The sequence below is a fragment of the Osmia bicornis genome, chromosome 10 (assembly GCF_907164935.1).
Source record: "Osmia bicornis bicornis chromosome 10, iOsmBic2.1, whole genome shotgun sequence".
Classification (NCBI taxonomy): Eukaryota; Metazoa; Arthropoda; class Insecta; order Hymenoptera; family Megachilidae; genus Osmia; species Osmia bicornis.
This window is the reverse complement of record NC_060225.1, coordinates 6,093,043-6,116,569: the sequence shown is the minus strand read 5'-3', so window position 1 is coordinate 6,116,569 and position 23,527 is coordinate 6,093,043. Positions and strand designations below refer to the sequence as shown.

General features: G+C 49.5%; 1 protein-coding gene across 14 annotated transcripts in view; it reads right to left on the bottom strand.

Annotated features, from left to right (window-relative positions):
• The window catches only part of LOC114871227 (ephrin type-B receptor 1-B), an 82,517-nt gene that overhangs the window by 53,095 nt on the left and 5,895 nt on the right, over positions 1 to 23,527 (bottom strand). For all 14 annotated transcript variants that reach the window (XM_029176864.2, XM_029176874.2, XM_029176867.2 and 11 more), the window contains exon 2: positions 1,619 to 2,576. In XM_029176864.2, coding sequence (XP_029032697.1) covers positions 1,619 to 1,748 — 130 coding nt within the window. In that variant the 5' untranslated portion in view covers positions 1,749 to 2,576. The remainder of the gene's footprint in view (positions 1 to 1,618; positions 2,577 to 23,527) is intronic.

Genomic DNA, 23,527 nt, shown 5'->3' with positions numbered 1-23,527 from the left:
TACCAGTTTATCCTAAATATTCTAGACGCGTAAACGGCGATAGATTAACATTAAAATTTGACGAAATAGCTTCGCTTGCTTTTTCGAAAATGGTAACGTCGCGTTCGTGATGAGAATCTACGAGGAAAACGAGATCCGGCCGTAACGGCCAATATCGCGAGGAACGCATCTCGCATGGAAAAAAAGGCACCAACAAGCGCAGCCTCTTGGCCTCTCGTCTAGAAATCGGCTCACGTAGAGTAAACAGGCACTGCCGAGTTTGCCGGTCAATTTCGGAGAGGCGTCCCTCTAGCCCACCTTCTTCATCGCCTCTTCCTTCCTTCCTTCCTTCCTGTCCGACCGCACCGCGTCGGAATGATCCCCTTTTAATGCCGCGCCGCGGCTCAAACTACCGGCACACCACCTTCCGAACGATCCCGCAATTCGGAAGATTGGCCCACATTACGAAATTATCGTTATTTCCGTCGACGTAGAGAGAGACGAAGAGGCGCGGAGAGTGGAGCCATCGAACAGCCCGAGGCGCCAACTTTTTTCTTCGGCATTAATATGGAAAACGTTCCGGAGAGCTTACCCCGATGCTCTTCGAGCAAACCAGGCTTCCTAAAAAGCTCCCTGTTCCCACTGGTCGAATAAATTTTCTCTCCCGACTCTACATCACGATACTCCGTAAAAAATAATTGGAACGCGTCTCCTTTGAACCGCGACACTTCCTCGAGATCTCAGGAACTACCAAGCACGAGCCACGGGTCATGGAAGACATTCTTTGCGCCAGTTTTCCCCGGGACGAGTAAATATTCGAGGGAGTAGGTCGGATCGAGTTCTCGGTAAATATCTGCTCGGCGGGCCAGGAGAATACCGATCAAGTCGCGTACGTTCGACGCTTCTATACCTAGTCTTCCGGCAACGTCGAACAACTTCCCTCGCAAGGGGTTAATTCCCGTGCATCTTGCGATGAAACGCAACGCGCATATCGATGCGTATCGATTCCCGCGAGTCGGTAAACATACGGAAAGCCGGGCTAATCCCGACGATACGCGACGATATCGGGTTATCGCGCGGAATAACGATTCGGCTCGAGCGACGATTGTCTCGGTGGGAGTAGCAAACGTTGACTCGGATAAATGGCATTCCTATTAGCCTCCGGCGCAACGTTAATTAAGTTATTTACGAGCAAACGATCGACGGTAGTGGTAATCTGTTCTCGATCGACCTCGCACCGGTCCGAATACAAAAATCCTCGCCGCGTATCTGGAGGTTCTCGCAGAAGGCAACAATTATGTCGTCGAGGGAACGAGCGGAAAGGCTGGCGTGTCGTATCGAGAAAGGCTTTCCAGCGAAATCATTCGAGATAGCAAGACGGATAGGAGCGGTGGTGAGCGTACGACTTAATCGACGGACGCGTCCAACCAGCTAGCCAGCCCAGCTGGTACGTACCTACACAGGCAAGAAAGTGGCAATCGCATTCCGCGTATCCCGTGTCCCGAGCATCGATCCGGTTTATGATACTCGCGTAGAACAAAGTGCACCGTGTACAGGACGACTCAAGAAACGTTGTTCGACTCGCGTGTAGAGTCGAAGTGAACCTGTAAGAGGATAGAAGAGGACGTAAAGAGGTTACCTTGTTCCGCGTGAGTCCCTCGCGGGTAGATCAGCAACAGCAGCAACGGCAGAAGGTGGGCAGCGGAAGCAGCAGCGGCGGCGCAGGTGGCTAGAAGGCCTGCTACGCCCGCCATATTGAAGGGGGCCATTCTTATCGCAGCCCCACCGTGGGGCCGCCGGTCCTCTCACGATCTGTGCGAGGCTGCAGCGCACCGGCAGCGTCGTCACTCTCTCCTCCGCATGCCTCCTCCACGGTTCGTCTGCTCTTTCCGCACGTCACGCGACCACGACGTGCAACAACCACCCTCGTAGCCACCACCCTCTCCTCCTCCTCCTCCTCCTCCTGTTGCCCCTCCACCTCCCGCTTCTCCAGCCACTTCCTCTTCCTCCTGCTGCCGCTCCAGGTCGTGCAACCCTTCCAGATGCACCCTGCAGCCCAACCGCGTTTTCTACCCTTCTTCTCGCCTCCTCTCGCCTCGATAAACTCCACCACCACCAGCACACCAAACTTCTATTCACCCGTTATATATACTCTCCCCTTGTTCCGTGCTCGATCGCGCCCAACCGATTCCTCTTATGCCATGAAAATCGATTATAGGCCGATTAAAAGCTCGTCGTTGATCTGGTCGCGATCAGCCTCTGGCTTCCTCCACACTTGCCGTACGAAAAACGCGACGCTTGGCCGCATCTATCCGTCTCGATGTCTATGTCGTTGTCCTACGTCGATGTTCCAACCGGAAGCCGTACAACTCGTCTGCTGTACAACAGCCAGAAAACCCGTTCGATTTTCCCTCGTCGTTTTTCGCCCACAAAGGGTTTCCCACTCTCTTAATGACGAGCCGAGATTCGTCGCATTTCCTCCTACTACTCTTCCCTCCTTTTCACCTTTGCCGCTTCCTCTCGCGCCTCCGTCGACGCCTGCCTGAATCTCTCGCAGACGCGACTCGCGCGCTCCACTCCGCCACGGGCTGCCTGCTCTGAAAGGAACAAAGATGAACCGCATTAATTAAAATCCGCGAAATATCCTTCCCCTATTCGCTTCCTTTCTACCCCTGTTACCACACCCTCCTTTTTTGCCTGACCTCAACCGACCGAATAGACCGGCGACTCTATTTCCATCTCTTTTCGCGCGGATACCGAAGCGCGCCTCTAATGACATCCCTAAATGGAAACAACGGGGCCGCTGCTTTTTACCCTCCGCTTCGCTGCTTCGTGCTTCGAGACGTTTCAACTAGCGTCGTGTCCTGTTTCCTCCTTTCCCATCCTCCCTCTATCCGGACGCTTTGTTGCTAAACTTTCGACCACGATTTAAGCGGTCCGTACGAAACTTTTTGAATTTATCAAGCCTGCTTTCGAACGATCACCGTACTTTCCCGCTTTTTCCACCGTACCTGCACACACACATACATATCGCACCGGGACAACGTATAGTCGAGAAAGTACAGGTTTAAAAGCGGGCAATGTTGTAACGCGTTCGACGATACACAGGGGGTTAAAGGTAACGGTAAAATATCCGATCGATGCGGAAAAGATAAGAGGAGCAGACGCGTTTCAACGCATACAAGTACGTAGTATCGGATGTCGAAGGTTAAGAACGACGGGCAAAGCTTCGAGATCGAGTTAAGGGCAAACGGGAAACTTTGGAGACGCTTTTGCTCGGCTTTACCGAGCGCTTTACTTTCCTCGGACCGCTGGAAGTAGTCTACCACCCCTCTGTTTCCGTCGAAGCAAGTCGAATAAACTCGTACCCCTGGACGAGCAAAGCGAGAGACCTCGCTTATACCGAGATTCATCGAGTGGAAACGAGCTTCTTTTCTGGTAAACGTGACCGAACCTTCTCCCTTCTCGGCGAGGGCAATCAAACGTTTTCCGTATCGAGCACCGAATATTGCCCTCGGACAACGATCGAGACCATCCGAACGAGCAGGATCGACGATCGTTTGGCACCTGCACCCAGTCGAGTCGAATGACCCCGGGGATCATCGTATCCGAGGATATGCCTTGTAGCGTGCCAAATGACGCGATACGAGACAGACGTACGACTGCGTGTTCAAATATCGTAAAGGTCTATCCTATCCAGAGACCGCTATCTACCCATTTTCTCGATGACTATCCATCACTCCGAGACCAGTACACATTTACCCGTTTCGCCACTGTTGGACGTATCCTTCTCTCCGTATTCGATGATAGTTGTTCGAACGGTGTAAAGGTAAAAGGTTGGAGATCGATGGAAGAAACAAGGATGCGAGAGACGTCTGCGAACGACAAAAGCATGTCTGATAGGTGTAACTTAAAGTTCAAGGTCGACTCGCATCGCACACGGGTGCATACACGGGGTGTAAGCTCGGTGAAATTCGCGCTAGTAGTCGAACCCAGTCATCCTAGCCGAGTCTAAAAGGGAGAAATGCGAAAAGCAAGAAGAAAAGGGTGAAGAGGAAGAGAGGGAGAGAGTGAACGCAAGTTTGGGGTTGTAGTGGAAGGGGTAGTAGATGGAATGGGATGAGGAGCGAGGGGTTTCGGGATCAATACCATGCGTTTATCCGTCTCTCTTTCGCCTTCGGCCTATCCTGCTCTCGGGCACACATAGAACGCGAGATGGAACGCGTGCGAGCGATAAAGAGAGAGTGAGCGAAGGGGATGAAGAAAGAGGGAATAAGGGAGACGGAGAGAAAAGCACCTTGCCACCGTCTTCGTTCGACCAAACTCTAGGTCGGTCTCTTTTGCTCTGCTAAGCAGCAGAGTCTGCTCCCTCGGCCTTCTTGCTATTCTTCCACGAAAAGATACGAAGAAGGGAAAGACGATGAGAAGGGACGTTCGGAGGAATGGAGGAAAAGGAGAAAAGAACGGAAGAGAAGAGGAGGCGATGAAAGTGTAAGAAAGGGCAGGAACACGAGAAGACGAAGAAAGAGGGACGAGGGTTGGAAGAGGAGGAGATGGAGGAAAGGGCCGAGTACAGAGGGCTGTGGAGGAAGTACGAAATTCTAGAGTACCAAAATATAGTAGTAGAGTGGGAAGGTGGACCGAGGAGGGAGATGGAGGTGGAAAGCGCGCTTTAGGAGTTCTTCTAAAGCGGGCAAAGACCTTCCTCTCCTTCCCTCTCGCGTTCTCTTGCCCTAGCCAGACCAGAGCCAAGATGCATCCGCGAAATTGCAGACTTCAGTGAAACGCTGCTGGTAACTGTGCAGCGCCTCCTACGTCTACGCGGACGGTGCTTGCCTTCTTCCGTTGCCATTGCTCTAGAGTGGTCTCGTCAAAAATTTAAGATGTCCTCCTCCCCCCTCCTCCTCTTCTCACCCTCTTCGTTTCGTCCTTCTCGTTCAACCTCCACCTCCACCTACTTCTCCTACTCCGTGGCTCGGCCAAGCTAGAAATCCGTAGTGCCTCTTTTCACCAGCCTCTCTCTTTCAAGTTTTTGACAAGACTCGGTAGCAATTGCCGAAAACAGCCTCGCGTCTCTCTCACTCTCTCGAGAGAAAGAATGAGACAAAGTGAAGACCGCTCGAGGAGCAGGAGATGCCTGACAGAAGTGTGGAGAGGGAGTAGGTATCTAGTCTTCCTTTGATAAGCCACGATTTCCCATTTTATTTTTTCCTCTCGTTTCTTCTCGTTACTTTTGCTTCCTTCGAACCAGATGTAAACACGATGAGAAGGATCGTCTGGTAGCAGGTCGTCCACTCAGGAGGTGGTTGGCCACCTTCTTCAGCGTGCAAAGGCCTCGCTCTTTTTCTATTCTTTCCCAACGTAGACTTTCTTTCCCAAGTACCTGCTTACGATGGATCCCGCATAATTGCAGATTTCGGCAACCGGAGGAGCCAGGCCTCGAGAGGCTCGTGAAAAATTTTAAGCCGTCTCTAATAGTACTCGAACAGGTGCAACCAAGACCGCGCAGCAACGTTCGCCGCTACCTCTAACGAGCACTTCTTCTTTTTCACTCGCCGTCTACACCGACAGGCATTATAAAACGTCCTTTGAACCTTGCCAGGCTTAAGCGGACGAGATGCAACACCGATATTTAAAATTTTAATCCAACCCGAAACACCAGCGTTCCCTCTACAAGGCACATTTTCTTTCGAACCTCCGAAACGTTTCGTCGAAAGCAGGATCGTTGCATCGCGCGGTACCCTCGTAAAATATAGCGCGAATATTTTAACATCTCGATCCTGATCGTAAATCAGCAAGGGTTTGTTTTCCTTTTCCTGCGAGAAAATTAAATTCCCCTTCCCTGCTTTTCCTTCGCGTTTCTCTTCGTTCGCGATGATGTTTCGAAAGGAAAGTCGGCACGTGGAAGCCTCCTGCTTCCTATTTCTCCTCCTTCGCCTCCTACGTCCTACAACTTCCAAAGTGGTTCGCACAACCTTACGGATTCCCTCGGATGCCCGCTTCTTTTTCTCTTTCTCCATTTCTCCTCTCTTCTCGAGTTTCTTTGCTCCTTTGCTCGCGCCATTGGCTTCCGTGACCGCCTCGGGACAAATTCTATTTCCGGTTGAATTTAAGACCCTCCGGAATATACGGATTTATTTCACGGCTGCACTCGTTTCGGTGGAAGAAACGCGGGAGGGATGGATCCAACAGGGTGAGCAGGGATTTTACTTCGGATCCGAGGAGGCTCGTAAACGCAACAAAGAATAGACTCGGGGACGAAGGGAAAAATTATATGAAACGAAATGGACGGCAGAAGGAACGAGGGGAGGAAAGTTCGCCGAAATTATTATATCTTGGTTGAACGCGATGCTTCGAACGAGAACCCGGTATTTTTCTCTTCCAACCTTTTCCTTTCATCGTCGCTCGATATCGCGAGAGACGGACTGCAAACAACAAGTCCTCGAGAGAAATTCTATTTTCGATAAATTTAAGGAGATCGTGAGCGAGGACGAGAGACAACGGCTGCATGGTAGTTAGATTTATTTTCCAAGGATTCCGATGCTCCACGAGTTCTCTGTCACGGTGGCTGGTACGAATTTAAAAACAGCCCTTTCAATTTAGAACGTCCCTTCTCTACTCCCTCTCGTTCCCTAAGAAACTATGAACCAGTCGACAGAACGGAGAATAATTAAATTTCTTCAACGTCGCTCCATGCTTTCATCTTGAATTTCGAAAATTTTTTATCCTCAAACACGAACGGAAGCTTATAAATCACTCTCGGCTATGACATTTATAAATATCGGGACAGGCATTTAAAATAGATTGGCGCTAGTTAATCCGCGAAGACACGAAATTTCCCATGAAAGGTGGCGTGCTATTCGCGCGATAATTCTGCACGAAGCGGGTGCAACGTGTAGGTATACGTTTTGTTCGTTCGAGTATCAGGCTGGTGGAAATAGAGGCGCGCTATCGATGCGGAGAGAACCGAGGGTATTTCGCAATCGATTACACGTTGCTCGTTTCCATCGGGTGAAAGTAAGTCGCGCGAAACTGCGCGAACGTATCGCGGACCCGAGCCTCGATTCGAAACGAAGAAGGATCGATTCGCCTTCGAGCTTAATTAAGAACGTACGAGTCATTAGAGCCGATGGAGCGTTATATCGAGGCGCACCGTGCGCGATAATTATAACTCGGCAAGCTAAGCGAATCTCACCGATCCAACTCGAACGTTTCTTTTGTCTCGATTTTGCTGATTTACCTGCCACTAACTACACTGCCTTGCAAACAGTCCTTTCAAGAAGCTTAACTAGCCGAGCTGATTTTTTTTCTTAGCTCAATTTACCAATTGCACGCGACTCGAACGGCATTCTTCGTGCCGCGCCGCGTCGCGTTGCTCTACTGCTCCCTTCTTTATGGCATTCTGCTTACAAGATTACACGAGAGATCGCGAAAATTGCCAACGTATGGGAGAAGTCGACCGTGCGAGCACGAACCCGGCCAATCGGTCGATTCACGCAAAGGAAGTAGACACTTAGGAGCAACGTGCACCGGATAAAACGACCAAACTCTACCATCTACGTTCCCCGATAATTGCCCAATCGCTTCCGCGATAACCATCTTATCTGTTGATTTTTCTCGCACCTTTCTTAGACTTTCGAATAGCGTTCGATGAATAAGACGAACGTTCTTCGGTAAAAAAAGAAAGGAATCGAGCGAATTATTTTATTTTATTTCAATAGACGGGACAAGTCCCTTTAGTGGACCCAGGAATTTATAAAAGCAGGTGACGTAGAAGGGAAAGATTACAGGTAAGATGACGAGCCTAGTCTGGTAGAAGTTTTTCAATCGAATTTCTAAAAGAAATTACGTTACTTGCAAAAAAAATCTAACAAGGGAAACTACCGAAGTGTTACACTCACTTATTAATGATAATTTGTCTCTTTTTGAATAACTATTACATAAAAATTATCATAAAAAAAAAAAATCATTTTTGGGAACCAAGGATTTGAACCGAGGACCTTCAGATTGCGAGTCATGGATCCGCTCCGTGGTTAAACACATGAATCGCAATCTAAAGGTCCTCGGTTCAAATCCTTGGTTCCGATATTTTTTTTTTTAATGATAATTCTATATAATTCTAAACTAAAATTCTATATTCTATTTTGAATAACTTAAATTCTATAAAAATTGCAGTGTATGTAATTAATTATTAATGATTTTTACCAGATGTACATATAGCGGTGCGGGTAAAAAATTGACAAAGATCTAACTGTTCTCATTTGGGCGTAGAAATTGATCAGCTCGTGAAGTCGTGAGTTTAAATAGGAAAAGTAAATTAGTCGCGGTCCTTCGAGATTCAAGCGGTATTGTTTGGTACGCTAGTCGCAGAGTCGAGGAGTCGATGATAAAGTTAATTGCGTCCTCCGGCCAGGTCGACGAGTCCATCAGGAATCAGTCACGCGATCCCGAGGAGCCCCGTCGCGTCTTCTCGTCCCTTCCGTTCGTTCGCTGTCCTCCACGCAAGCGGAACATGCCACAGCTCGGTTTATCGGGATTTCGCCACCACTACCGAACCGGAGGCGAACGGAAGAGTGGACGAGCCGATAGGCTAATGGTAATTCGGGTCTCTCCTCTTATCGTGTCGCGATGACAAACGTCAGCCAGACCGGTCAATTGCGCGCGTCAAAATAGTTTAACCATTAGCGGGCTATCGGTCTCGGTACCACCGTGTCAAAGATTACCGGTGATCCGTGGAAAAGGAAAAAGAAGAAAAAGGGAAACTAGGAAGAGAAAGCGGCGGGGAGGCGTGGGATTGCTGTTCGTAACAGTGGTCGTAATTTATACGTCTCTAATCTGGTCGATAAGCTGTTGGTCGTTCGCGCCTCGGGGCCACGTTAAATGCCAGGAACGCGTTTTTCCTCCATCGGAAAAGACAAGAGGTGGAGGAGGAGGAGGAGGAGAAAGATGGTCGCGTGGGTGATGTATTCGTGTCTTTTGCGGCAATAACGCTCTCCGCGGAGAGTCTCGCGTGCCTCGTAACTTTGCTCGCGAGGCCTAGTGGCCCTATATTTCACCGAGGGTTGCCCAAACTTCCCCCTGTTAGCGTTTCTTTCTATCTACCGGCTAGGCACGTTCCTTGTCCACAGGGCCATATGGTTTTCGTTTCCTCTCGCTCCAGTTATCCTTCCTCATCCTCCTCCGCCTCTTTTTCTTTTCCTTTTCCTTTTCCTTTTTTCTCGACGTTCGGCATTCGGCTCGCGGATCTTTTGCTCTATATTTGGAACCGGAGGATAACTTCCTCGAACGTCGAAGAGGAACGTGGACCACCCTGAGCAGTTTGCAGCGCGTCGTTACACCACTGTTTATTGCCGGTCGGATGTTTTTTCAACGAGCAACATTAATATCGCGCGAGCTGGTAGCCGGCCGACCGTGGAGGGGAATCGAATTTTAATCCTCTTAGAATCTTAAATGGCGCTTGCTTGCACGCAATTTGAATTTATAACACCGCAATAACTTACGATGCTCGCGCGTATCTTTCTTCGCGTCGTACGCCGCGTCAGCGCCATGCAAATTGACCCAATCAATTTTCCTTACCGTAATCTACCGGCGATCGCGACGATACATTCCGAAAATCGAATACTCGATCGCGAGCTTTTCAAACTTTTTGAAATCGTCGCGGAGTCGATAAACCGTGCTCGTCCCGCGCTTTTTTAATTACAGAGAATATTAATGTTTCAAGTTAAATTGCGTCTAACGAAGGATCAAGTAGGAGCGGAGGTCGTGTCTCCGCGTCTGCCCCCTCGAAACTACAATGCGCGCTTACTTTATCCAATAAATACACCGGCGAACGAAAGTTCTCGACTGGAAAGTTTCAAGCTTTTGTCGCTCTCGTCCCCTATCGCTATCTCTATCCCCGTTTCTGTTCGTCGTCAGAGTTCCTTCGGACGAAATTATGTTTCAAAGGACAGCGTTTCTGTTTTCTAGCCCCGAAGCATTATCAAAGCTCGTCTGCCGTAACGGCCCCCGCGATTTCGTACAATGCGCATCCTCCGAATTATTTTCTTCCCACGAGAAACGATCAAATTCGTCGCTCCCCGGCTTCCTTTCCTTTGTCGCAGAAAACTGCTGGAAAATAGGCTACCAACAGGAAGCGATTCGTCCTGGAATTCTACTCGTCGTTTCCGGATTATCTCTTTCTCGCCGCATTTTTTTTTTTTCGTGGATCATAGACGCGGTAACCTTCCGAGGTTCCGAGGTTAGGTCCCGTGACATATGGAGGCTCCCTGAACGCCATGTTTCCCCGAGATCCCTTTGGGAATTCGAGATGTATCCTGCTGGCTGACCGATCGGCTTTGCGTTCCTCCTCTTCAACGCGAGGGCTCCGACCTTCGAGATCCTACCGCACGGTAAACACACCCCCGAACCGTGAATAGCCGATAGTTTGATCCATTTTGACCCACCGAAAGATCGACGAAGGATTCGCAAAAGTAAACGAGATCCGTTTCCTTAAACCCGTACGTATCGCGATGTAAAAGGGGAGAACTCGTTCGAAAATTCCGGCGAATATTTCCGTGGATGAATTTTCTACGCGATAAATCCGTGCCATTGACAAAGGGACGAACCGGTTCGACTCGCTGAATTTTAATACGGCCGGTAGCGCGCGAAGCGGCGATGCAAATTCGCGTTTCCCTTCTCTTTCGCTCTATCCGTTCCCTTCTTTCTTTTTTTTTTTTTTTTCAATAAAAATTCATTTCGAATACCAGCCACGAAAGTTTTCAAAGGCCGCGGTCGATGAACCGACAACTTTGCACGAATATGCGGCCGGGAAATTGAACGGTGGTCGCGAAACAAAGGGCGGAACGAGGATAATGACGCTGCGTTTTCGACGGATCATCGATGAACTCTGGCGTCTGACGACGAGCCGTGTGTGTACAAGACACACACTCGGATACCGAGCACCCTCCGATCTCCAATCTCCAATCTTCTCGATGAGCAGAGACGGGATGTTTCCCGCAAACGACACCCAAGTGTCCACGAGAGAAGCGACAGAGGGAAGAGAGAGAGAGATTGGTGAATCGTAAAGGGGGTCCCACGGACGATCCCCGTGCGTCAAACTGATCCCAGAGGAAGCAAAGGCAGCATGGGGTTTCCGCCCGCAGCCCCATGCACGGCTCGACCAGCGCACCGATCCACAATGGGGGAATCGTCCCATTAACGAGCAACCGTTCATTAATCGTACACCACTCGCCCGGTGATGCTTACCGGTCGAGGTCAAGTTGGCTCGCATCGCTTTACGCGATACACACCTGACGCTATACGTACCGATCTATCTTTCCACCTAAAAGCTACTATATTGTCCCTGAATCTACTGGTATCGCACGGCACACGTATGTACATACGTGCATAGGTACCTTTTAGCTGCCGTGGAATGCACCGACGCGTTTCCGGCGTCCGCGAGGGGTATATCGTATCAAGGCGAACGACCAGTGACTCGCGTGCAACGAGTTTAATGCTCGTTACAGTTCTCCGAGAGAGCAATAGAGCTAGAATTTCTGCGGACTTTAACGACCACCGCTGTGTTACCAGGCTCCTATCGACGTTGCAAGTTTATCGAAACGGAATTATTACGAACAACGTTCGATTCGCTTCGAGGGGATACGAGAAAATACGATGGAACGCGTTGAAAATTGCGAAAGAAAAACAGTATGTATTCTTCGGAGAGGAACGCATCGCGATACCGTACTACGGCGGATGTTTCTGGGTCGAGAATCGTGAGAATATAAGCAAGAGTTTGTCGTCGAAGGACAAAAGCAGCGGTGCACGTGAATAGATGATTAATCCTCCGGGAATGAGAAAGAGGGACCGTGTACGGTGACGAGAAGGTAGAAGGATCTCGTACGCCGTTGGCTTTTGAAGGCCTTTCGGATTTCAATTAAACCAACCATGGACCCGGGAAGACTTTCACCTCGTGCTAGATAAGACTTGTTCGTTCGCTCGATTGCTGGTAGGAGAAAGAAGATGGAAGGAAACTTTCACTCGTCATCGATTTGTTCTTTCTCGAAGAAGACATCAATGGTTCCGGATGGTAGTTGGTATCTAAGATGGCTATGCCGAGAGATTTCCAGCTCGACGATCGTTATTCGAGTCCAGTCGGGGACGATTATAACGCAAACTGCATACCTTTTTCTACGGGTCACGAGAGAGGGCACGTTAAACTTTCCTGATGTATGTATGTACACGCGTATACGTGTTGGTATATTTCGCAATGGATATAATTTTCATCGTTGTATTCGGAGGCACGTAATCTCATCGCGCTCGTTTCCGCGTATTCGTCTGGATCTAACTATAGCATCGGGCACGTTATGTCATTTTCTGGAAAAACACGTCGACAGGCTGGACGACGCCGGGCACGAAACCATACGTGCCCGGAATTACGAATGTTTCCATAGGAGCGTCGAGACGCTGTACGGTTAGCGAGCGAACAAAGTGGCCCGCACGCCCCGTGGACCGTCTGTTCACGAGACGCCACCTGCCAGCTTCGCGGCTGCTAGTTTATATTTAGTTTCCCGAGTTTGGAAAACTCTTAATGGATTCTTAATGACCTGAACCGGGTCTGCGATGGATGCGACGAGAACACGAGCACCAGACGCGAGAGGCCAAAGAGGAAAGCAACAGCTGATACACCCTCCCAGTGTCCTCCTCCTTCTGCATCTTCGTCGTCGTCTTCGTCGCCTTCTTCTTGGTCGCATTACTCGCGCGACTGATGACGATGGCGATTACCGGCTCGTCCAGGAGTAAAGACTACTCGACGACGCGGTTCGAACGTTTCACGCTCGATTTCGAATCGCTAGACGAGTTCCCGCAGTAAATTTCTCGACTTAATCTCGCGGTGCCGAGTAAAAAGAGTTTTTCCTCGCGGACCGGTTGTTTCGTGCGGAAAAAAATGAAGAAAAGATGAACGCGATTAAGGAGATCCCTTCTTTTAGCAACGACACCGTAACTCGAAGCCAGAAAAACCTCGTATTAATTCTAATGGGGCGATATTTTATCGGGCTAAAGCTGTCATTCGAGCGGAGGATATTCGTTATAATCTCAAGACCGGAAGAGAGATTACCGTCTACTTTGCGCGCATCTTCCCAACTCGAGATCTCAACCCCTTCTTCCACCACCATATCTCAGTTGTTCGCTCTCCAACGATCCCACTTAAGACGATAATGAAGACCGACGGAATTCCCACGTAATCCTTTTCTCGTCGCCCGGATGAAAAAGAAAAAAAAAAAGAAAATAGAAAGGGGGTTTAAAAACAAAGAGAGAAAAGAATGCCCCTCCAGGACTCGACCGGCATGCCAGACAACGTAATCAATTTTTCACGACGAATTATTCCGAGAACGAGGAAGGATCGCGATCGCAATACCGTTCTATTCGACTGCCGTGCAATTTAATAGGTCTACGCCAGGCTGGAAAGCGTTTTTTCCGGCGAAACGATCGGAGCGTGATTGAAGGGGAACACAGCGACAGAAAGAGGGGGATGGAGAGTCGGAGGTTTTCCCGAGTTTATCGAGGCGTCCGATCCTCTTTTTTTTCCCCTCGATTGGCATCGATTTGCGTCCGACCGTACATACGCGCGCGACCATCGGTCCTATGGTGTCGGTGAACGATAAAAAGAGGAAAAAATTGGAGAAACGAGAGGGAGTACAACGAGACAGGAGGGAAGGGAAACGGGGTAGAAAGAGGAAAAGCGTGCACGCGGTTATAACCGCACGACTCAGCCGCTTAAATAATGTCGACCGACCGACCAAGCGTAATTCACGTCGGATGAGCTATCGGTTCCGATATTTCCTCGTCGAGGAGCCGAAAAAAAAGGGAGCTCCGGAAACCGGAAAAGGTGCAAGAGCAGAGAATCCCAGGGATCGATCACGCAATTATCGGAAATGCGAGCATCGGTACTCGAATCGCTGCCGGGCTTCCTCGCCTTTCCAGAATTCTAACTCCTTCCTCGACAAAGAAATCTACGAATTCTCTCGTTTTATACGCGAAGGAGAACCGTTGCGCGAAGCTTGGAAATAATGCAAACTGCTGAGATATAATTTACGGTCAGAAACGAGGTCACGACAGCCGAGTCCGGTTCGACTCGTTCGCGCGGTAATACACGCGTTCGATAATTGATGCTTACGATAACGAGCGATTCTTTCAACAAAATCGCGTCCAAGTTTGCCGATGCGACTACTGGCGTGGAAGCTCGAACGATCCTCGGGACATTTAAATAATTGCATCAGGGAGACGAACCAAGGATTCGGTCATCGAGCAGCGGTGAGAAAATTGGAAGATCTTCGGTAAGAAGAAGATTAACAAGGAGACGCCGGACCTCGTTCTCGAGCACTCTCCGATTCGATGAATACAGTTTCCAAGGAAACGTTGAAAAGTCGAGATCGAATCGACGAGGAGCGTTTCTATGCAAAACGAGGGGTCTCTCGCGAAGCAAATTCTGCTTCTAACGAAGGTGATCGAAAAATTGAAATTAAAAAAAAATGTCCTCTCCAGTGTCGAGTTAACCAAGGAATCATTCGATAAGCAAGATCGAGAGGATGGTTGGTGAAGGAAAGGTGGTCGGAAATCCATAATTCGAGATGGACGGAAACAGCGGCAACCTTGCGAGGCGGGAGCGTGGTGGAGCCTGGAGGACGAAGGACGTAACACGGAGAGGAAGAGAAGAGTCGGTCGTCTGCACGCTCCGTTTCTGCTGCGAGCCGACCATAGGAACGAAGGACCGAGAGAGCATGTCACGCCAATTACGAGAGACGCCGATGGAGGAAGAAGGAGACGCCGCGTCGCGGCGAGGGACGAAAAAAGTTTCGAAGGAAAGAGAAGAGACCGCGAACAGCCAGGTACGCCAAAGTCGGTTCGAGCGAGAAGGAAAGGAACGAAGCAAAGGTGGTACGAACAGATAGAGAGAGGGTAAGGTAAGGTAGGGCTTACCCTAGTAAGGTAAGGTAAGAGGGACGGAGATGGAAAGTGCTGTTGCAAGAGGCGGTGGAACGGCGGGCTTACAGGTGAGAGGGAACGAGTGAAGCAGCGAGAGTATGCGAACGGGAGGAAGAAAGAAAGAAAGAGGGATGGTCGAAGGAGAGAGAGAAAGAGAGAGGATAAAGAAGAAAGGTGGACCGGGGAAGGGTAAGAGGACGTGGAAACGAAAAAGAAACGATCGAGCTGTGCTCCCGACTCAGCGGCTCTCATATTTAATGATATACTCCAGCGTGCCAGAGTCCCGCTAATGCACGGACACTACAATATGCCAGCCTCTTTTCTCTCCTTCTACGACCGATGCTTTTTCCCCACACTCTCTTCTCCTTTCGTGCCGACGTGGGCCGATAATGCGTCGCTGAAAGTCTCGCCATTCGTGCGCGAACATTTTTTCGTATTCGCCGTCCGCGCTCGTCCGAAAACTCGGCCTCCGCCGCGACGGAGACTTCGACGAGCGCACAAGAAGGATCGCGGCGAACGTCGATCGAGAAACGAAGGAAATCGCTGCCTCGGATTCATTTCCACGATTATCAATTATTATTAAACCGCGACGAAGGAAAGGATGGATACACGGGATGGTGTACGATGGTCGAACGCGCGATGAAATTAAAGAGGAGCAGCCGGTAGAGGCGTTTTTGCTGAATTTCGCGTGTACCGGTCACGTTCGTTCGTGCCTTACGACAAGCAGAAGGTGCGAGAAGAGACCTTTCGAGTCGCCTTTTTTACACGAGCCACTTCTCCACCTCTTCTTCCTTCCCTTTTTCGGTCCTACCGCGTAATGGGCTCCACCAATGAATGATCCTGACAATGAAAGGCACTCCGGGCGATAATTAATCGAGGCCTGGGAATAGTAGCCGAACCGGTGAGATGTTCGAATTTTTAATTACTGGAAAAATAAACTATCCTTCTCTCCCGTCTCTTCCTACCTCCTTTTCTCAGCTGCGCGACCATCTAGCGTCTCCCAATTAAGGATCGCCGCTCGTGGATGTACGCTCTCGCACGGGATGCCGGAAACTATGACAAATCGGCCCTTTTAAAATTCCTACGAGACACCCGAAGTAGCGGACTTGTAAAGCACCAAACTCGTTTTCATTTCGTCCGCTCGTGTTCTCGCCGCGACTCAGCCGCAACAACGTTGAGAATATAAATTGAAACGCCCCTCTTCTTTTTACGCCAACAGGGGGAGAGAGAGAGAGAGAAAGAGAGAGTACACTGTCGGCCCTGGGCGTTATAAGGCGGCAGATGTTTGCAGATAAATTAAAAATGCACGCGCGGTCAGCGGTGTTCGCGAATCGAGCCTGCACTCTGAAACGTGTTGCAAACTTTCGCGATATTTACGAGCCCGCTTCAAGTATTTAGATACCCGGAGTCGGCGAACAGAAAAAACGAGTCTCCAAATCGCAAGAATATTCAAAGCATCGTTCGTCTGTAGAAGAAGAAGAAGAAGAAGAAGAAGAAACAGAAAAAGAAGGAGGAGGAGGAGGAACACGAGCTTCGAACGCCGATTATTTGGACGGTCCGGCCCGTTCTTTAAGGAAGAAGGTGAGCCAGCGAAAAAGGAAAGTAATTGTAACGCGTTGCGCTACACGAGAGTGCACTTTGGGGTTGGCCGAGGGGATGGAATTTCGAAAATAGACCGAGTCACCGGGGAGTGATCGCGTATACGTGGTCTGAATTGCCTCGGCTCGCAAACGCGTTCGCACCGTTCCCAGGAGCATCGTTAAAGTTACTTTTAACGCGGATCTAGAAACAGCTGCCGCGTACACGAGAGGAACGCGGGATCACCGATTACAAACGCAACCAAACACCAACCAGGACGATACGATGAAAATTCGAAACGATAAAGGGAAATAGAACATGAGGTTACTACTCTCGCGCGACATTTTCAATTCCTCTTTTTCTCGTCGACGCGACGCGGGTATTCGCGCGATTGCGGAGAAATCTCCGTTAGACGAATGGAAGAAAGGTTAAAGTTGCCGCTGGAAGAAGAAACGGAAAGCAAGAGAAGACGACCGTCTATACGTTGTCTGTAGAATATCGGTGTATCGTTTCGCTTCCACGAAATCTCCTCTTTCTTTCATTAGTCTAAGAGTGAAAGTGAAGAGGAACGAAACTGGTGTCGGAAAGGCCGCGGATATGGTGGAACAAGTCGTAACTCGTAACTCGTCGTTGCATCGCGTTGCAACGACCAAGCTGCTCGGTCTGGCTGCAGTTTTTACGACTTCACCGAGACTTTTACGAGTCGTCGTAGCTTCTCGATTTTTCTCCACGCGCACCACGCGCACCACCCGCCGTTTGTTTTCCTTGTAAATGTTCCGCGAGCCAGCACCGAGGGCCCGAACAACGCGTTACCCAAAAATCTCGATGCCATCGCCTGGCTGGCTAAAGGTGGGCGTGTTATTTATTTTTTTCCTCCCTTTTACAGTCGTTTATTTCGAATCGAGCAACGTCCGGACGTACCTTTACGACGCGCGCTCTAATAATAGCAGCCCAGAATTATTGAAGCGGTCTGGTGTAAAAGGAACTAGTACCGCGTGTCTCGGGACCTCATCTTTCCTAATTGCCTCCATAAATTCATTACGAACCGTTAGAAATTGTATTCGAATCTCGTTGCGAGACGATTAATGTCCCTGTTTGCTAAAGGGATGTGTATCAACGATTCGAACGGATAAGCGAAATACGGTGCATATTTTTCCTCGAAATCCGCGCTATTTCCCGGGGAACGCGATACGAGAAGCAAATTAGCAACCACTTGCGCGGCCCTCGACGCGCGTGCAACTTTGCTTTGGCCAGAGAGGGTGGAAAAGAGAAAGATAGAGGGAGAGAGAGATGAGCGGAGAGGAGGAAGCTCGTTAATGCGAACGGCGTTTACACTGGGAACTTGCTTCCAGGTTTATTTATTTAAACGACAAACCCACCCCTACTATTCCGATTGCACGGCTACAATGGGAACACCGAAGCGAAATGTTTGGAGAATTTCCGGGGCAATCTAGTGTACGTGTATATATGCGCGCGGACACGCGTGAAATAATATTTGCACGTTTGTTGGTTTATCCGGCAACATTAGGGCAATGGGGTGTCTCGGTAGGCGCCGGTAACATAAATATCGCGAATAACCGTGTACCAGTTTCGGCGGTGAAAAATATCACCCTAACTGGAACAGGTTTCATTATTTATTCGACCAAAACTACCCCCGCGTTTTACGTGTAATTCGATCGTTTTTCGACAAGAAATTTCTTCCTTCTGTCTCGAAGATTATAAACGTTACACCTATAACACGCGGAGGAACAAAGAGTCGTCGTTTTCCGTGGCTCGACACAGAATGAAGCTTTTATTCGTCGAGGGATGCTTCGTTTCGGGGGGTTTCAAAGTCTAGAATAAGGATAGGGTGGCGAGAGGCGGAGAGTTCACCCTCTGCGCGAGGGTAAAAAGAGAGAAGAACGGAACGACCAGTGGTCCGCGACGATGCGGAGGATTATCGCGTCCAGGGCGTCGTAGAATCGCGGTCGCCTGGGGACAGGAAGAGGGTTCGTGGACACGTAACTACGGGGACACCGGTTACAATGCTGCCTGTTTTACATACGAAATTACAGTGCAACGCGTGACACGTATATTTCTCTATGCGCGACATTGTCATTACGTTTATTAGGCTCCGCTCGTTTTGTCGGCCACGATACGCGTACAAATTATTACTTCGCACGTCGAACAACGTTCAGACAGTCCGAGGGACCCGGTTCATACACCTAGTAGAGATATCGCGTGGCAAGAACGTGGATCTCTGCGTTCCAGTCAACGATCTCATCCCGTCCCGTCGCGGCTCTCCGCATCGACTACAGCCACGATACCCATTAACCTTCCGATCGGTTTTATTCTACTTTATCGGCCCGCTGACATCTAACGAGTCGCGTGTCTAATTGGAAATCGGCAAAAATTCGATCTGCTCCGATACACGTTTCACAGTCACCGGCTGCTCGTTTCCCAGCTAAGGATAATTAGTACCCTGGCAAGAGATAATCGACGCGCCAATATTTTTTCTGTTAAACCGTTCGACCAGATAATGCCTCTCTGATACGCGATTGCAAACGAATACGAATATGTACGAATACGAAGACGGGGGAGGCGCCGAGATGAAAATGTTGTCGCGAGCGTGAATCAACTTTTCGCGCCACCGTCGTCTCAATTAGTAGCGCGAGGCAAACGAGAGAGGGACCGTTTTTCGATTGGAATTCCTCTTTCGATCTTCGCATCAGCGACACACGACTCGTGTCCGGAGTAACGCGACCCTTCTAAAAAGAAGTTGTTTCGGATGGAACAGTTATTACCGGTCGGCTCGTGACGAGGAACGGCTTGCACGTACCACTCCGGCTGATATCCGGTTGATCCGCTGGCATTGGCAGGCCTGGAAATATCCAGGGGCACTTAGCGCTATCTACAAAGGCTAATGTAGCCGCCCGATAGGAAGGTAGACGTGCCCTCTCTGTATATATCCTGCCAGGGAACGAGAAGAAGAACCAGACGAAGGGGGGGGGAATACACGCACGCGGCACACATTCTCTTATGCACGCTCCTGATTTCTCAATCTTCCCATGGACCCGTTGCTCCCGTGCTTCTCCAGCCTTTCCTGCCACCCTGTCCACCGTCCTGCTCCGATCGACTCCAACGACCTTTTCTTTCCTTTCCTCTCGTTTCGAACACAAAATTAACCCCTTTCCTCGATAAACGATAACGACGCGACGTCTCGTTTATCTATCTATCACGAAAGAGATAGCGGATCGTGTCCTATCAACTATCGGCTGTACTCGATACGAGTGAAAACTTGTACGCAGGGGGTTCGATACCCCTAACATCCCCGTCGTTAGTGGTTCGATCGTTTATTTCCATCGACGCGTTTCCGTATAAATACCGTGCGATCGGGGTATTCGAGGAATCCGAAAACGACTCCTGATTAACTCCCGGCTAACACGGGGACACGAATCTAGGAGCGACACTCTGGCGATTCTTATCGTGTATCGGTCGTTCACCGAGCGCCGATGGCTGATCGAATAATTTACAGCTTATAAATCAGTCGAAGCGTATTCCTAATTTTACTGCCGGTGTCGCAAATGAGCCACGTCCGATTTCATCCGTCTTGTTTCAAAGCAAACGAACGATATCGTAAAAACGGGCGTAAATCACGGTTAACTAAGCGCGGCACGAGTCGCTTTCGCCGCAAAACCTTGCTAGTCGATAATTATAAACAAATAGATGATCCTCGTGTACCGTTAAACGCAGACAACGAGGGACGAATGGAACGCGTGCGTGTATAAATAGCGAACGAAAGAGTTACGGATAAGCCGCGTACTTTATTTCCTTTCATCTTTTCTTCGACGTACGTCAGAGTTCGGAATCATTAACCTTTCGAGAGAGTTGCTCGCGAACGAGTGGATGTGGTATCGCGATCATCGCAGGCTCGTTCGACCTTATCGACCAGCTCTGCTCGCTAGTAGCAGCGGGAAAGGAAAGAGAGAAAAAGAAGTTGAAGAAGATGAAGAAGAAGAAGGAGTAGAAGCTCCAGTAATAGACCTTTTTAAATCGTCTTCCTTCGAACATTGACTTAACCCACTTGCCCGAAGCTATTCGCTGAGTGGAAGAAAGAAAGAAAAAAAAAAAAAAAAATGAAAACGGAGACAAAGAGGACAGGAATATGGGATTGATCCAGGTGAATCCAATTGTGCCGTACGAGATTCTTTCGCTGCTTATCTATCGCGACGTTGATAATGAATATAGATAAGAGGCTCGAGCCTGCCGTAATTGCGTTTCTAGGTATTATTAATACGCTATCAGCTGACGGAATAGAAAATTGAATCAGCTCTTCTAAGAACATCGAAACGAACAACGACCAGTCGCGATAACGATCGTCGCTAACAAAGCGGGGTGTCAAGCAGCGCGTAACAACTGCGCTGTATCGAATTAAAACGAACGCAATGGAGAAAGAGAAAGAGGAGAGGCGGTAAATGGTTTGATCGAAATTTGTGAGCGTGAAACGCGTGCACACAAAAGGATCCCCATTCTGTACGGTATTTCGAAATCGTCCGTACAAATTGACCTGCGAAGAGGCAGCACGATCTGCCTCTGTCTCTTTATTTTCCGTCGGCTTTTACACGAACAGAACGCGTAGCAACGGGTGGCTTTCAATCTGCTCGGTTGGCCAGGGGTGTCAATTGGTGAAAACCCGTACGGTAGAGTCCAGGTGTCCCGCAGCAACGTTTACGCGGACAAAAGTCCAACTTTTAGGTAGCTACTCGAGAAATGCCTACCTAAATACACACGAGCGGCGTTCATCGAGAAAATCGTTTCCGAAGAGAAGACGATACCTGTCCAACCAGCCCTTTTTCTGTTTGCCCTTACCACGTTTCTCACACTTTTCGATGCACGGATAAAACGATCCGCGGCGATTCGTTGAAATTGCCGTGAAATTTCGGTGAAATCGAGCGTACTGTGATTTCTCTGGAAGAGAAACAGCGTAACGTGTAACGTCGATGGACAACGCGAACGAATCGGGAGCCGCGATTCATTCCGTGTCGTCGGTCGAACGCGAGACCCGTGGCCGCAAATTGCTTGCAAGGTTTTCACGGTACGAACGCGATCGCGTGCCACGGAGAAATTCATTTTGCCGCCGTTAGCAGGGAACAAAGTTGCATCGAACGATCCCGCGAGGCACCCTCGTAAATCGAACTCGTATCGAGGCTTCGTTAATCGGCAAGAAGAAAAAGGGGGCGACGATGTCGCGTCGGTTGGATTTTATAACGATCCGAACGATCTGTCGCACGATTTACGGCTAAGAACAGATCGGAAATCGCGTCGCAGCTGTTCGCGGCTCAAATATTTATTCGAATACTGAAAGGTCCGGTGAGCATACAAACCTTACGCCACAATAAAGAGAAGAAAAAAAAGAAGGAGGAAGCTACCTCTCTCGATTCTTCCGAAAGTTTTCTTCGAGAAGCCGGCCCACGGGAGACGAACGACGTAGCTACCAAACCGATCCCAAGAGCAAACACGAGGAACGGAGTCGGAACCGAACGGTGCCGTGGTAGCCCCGGTTTTTCTACCGATCCTATCGGCTTCGATTAACGTGCCGCTCGATCCGTGAATTTTCAAACTTCCCTTCTCCACGCTTTAACGAGCTCGCGCGAAAAAAGAAGGAAATTGAAAAGCCAACGGATCGTTCTTTGTTGGCCAAGCGCAAATAACCGAAGGGGGATCGCCGCGCTGAATTTCGTCGAGGTATCTCGGAAAAATTTGAAAACGGAGGAAGAAGGAAAGAAAAAGATCGCGGAATTGGTATAAAAGGTAGGAAATTAATGGCAGGTGCGTCGAACGACGAGGCAGAGATTAACCTCGACCCGAATCTTTTGATCCTCTCGGTGAGATAACCGTTCGCGAGCTCGGAAAGAGAGGCAAGGAAGCACCAGTTCTAACGGTTCATTCTCCCCTGCCTTCTCGTCCGTTCACCCGTAGAATCCTTTCTGAAAACGCGTCTCCTCCGCCATCGTCCTCTTCCTTATCGGCCACCACCTTCGCGGTCTCACGGTTTTCGTCTAATTCGTTCGCGGAAATCGTCTGCCGTGTTTCCGCGCGTCGTCTCATCGGATATCGATCGAATCCGTATGGCGAGAAGCACGGGAAAATAATTAGGCTGATCCTCCGTACTGTGTAGGTAGCTCGAGCCACTCGGTTACCGTTCGAAGCGGGGGGGGGAGGAAAAGTAATGCTCGTCGACGAGGAAATCATTAATTCGAGCGTGTCGAAGGCAAGTCGAGAACTGGCTCGATACGGACCACGTAAAAGGGTCTTTCTCTTTCTCCCGATCTCTTTCGTCGTTCCTTTGATCGCGCACAAAAAATGTCCCTTTGTCTCGAGCCACAATGCGAGCGAGCCTTTCTTTCGACCGGGCCAACCTAACCTCTACTTTACGGCTTTTTCCAACGAAATTGGCCGAACCAGCCAGCCACCGTTTCGTCGTCAACGAATCTCTTACGTATCTCGAGTGTCTCTTCCAGGTGACGAGGCGATACCGTTCTCCAGGTTTCCCTATTTTCCCTTCCAAACGTCATCCTTCTCCCTCGTTTCTCGCCGTCTTTAAAAGCTCCGCGTCATCCGTTACGAGCCGGGACGAATCCGTGATTCTCGGACGCTCCAAGATTTTGTCTTTATTACAAGAAACGAAAGGAAGAAACGCGTATTCGCGCGTGCGAATGGAAGCGTGCACGCGATTACTTGTATACCGATGCACACCCGTCCACGCATACCAGCATCGGGTACATTCTTGCCGGGTATAAGAAGACGACGACGAAGAAGAAGAGGAGGAATCAGACAGGGTGGAACACAATGGGCCGAAAACCGGAAAGAGGTACGCCCACTTCCCAAAAAAATGGTCCCTCGAATGAAAACGAAAAAACGCAGCCATATGTACATCGCTAACTGCACGGCATGCAAGAAAGGTAAAGAGGAAAGGGGCACACGGGCATTGGCCAGATTCCCATGAAACTCGAGCACCGAATATAAG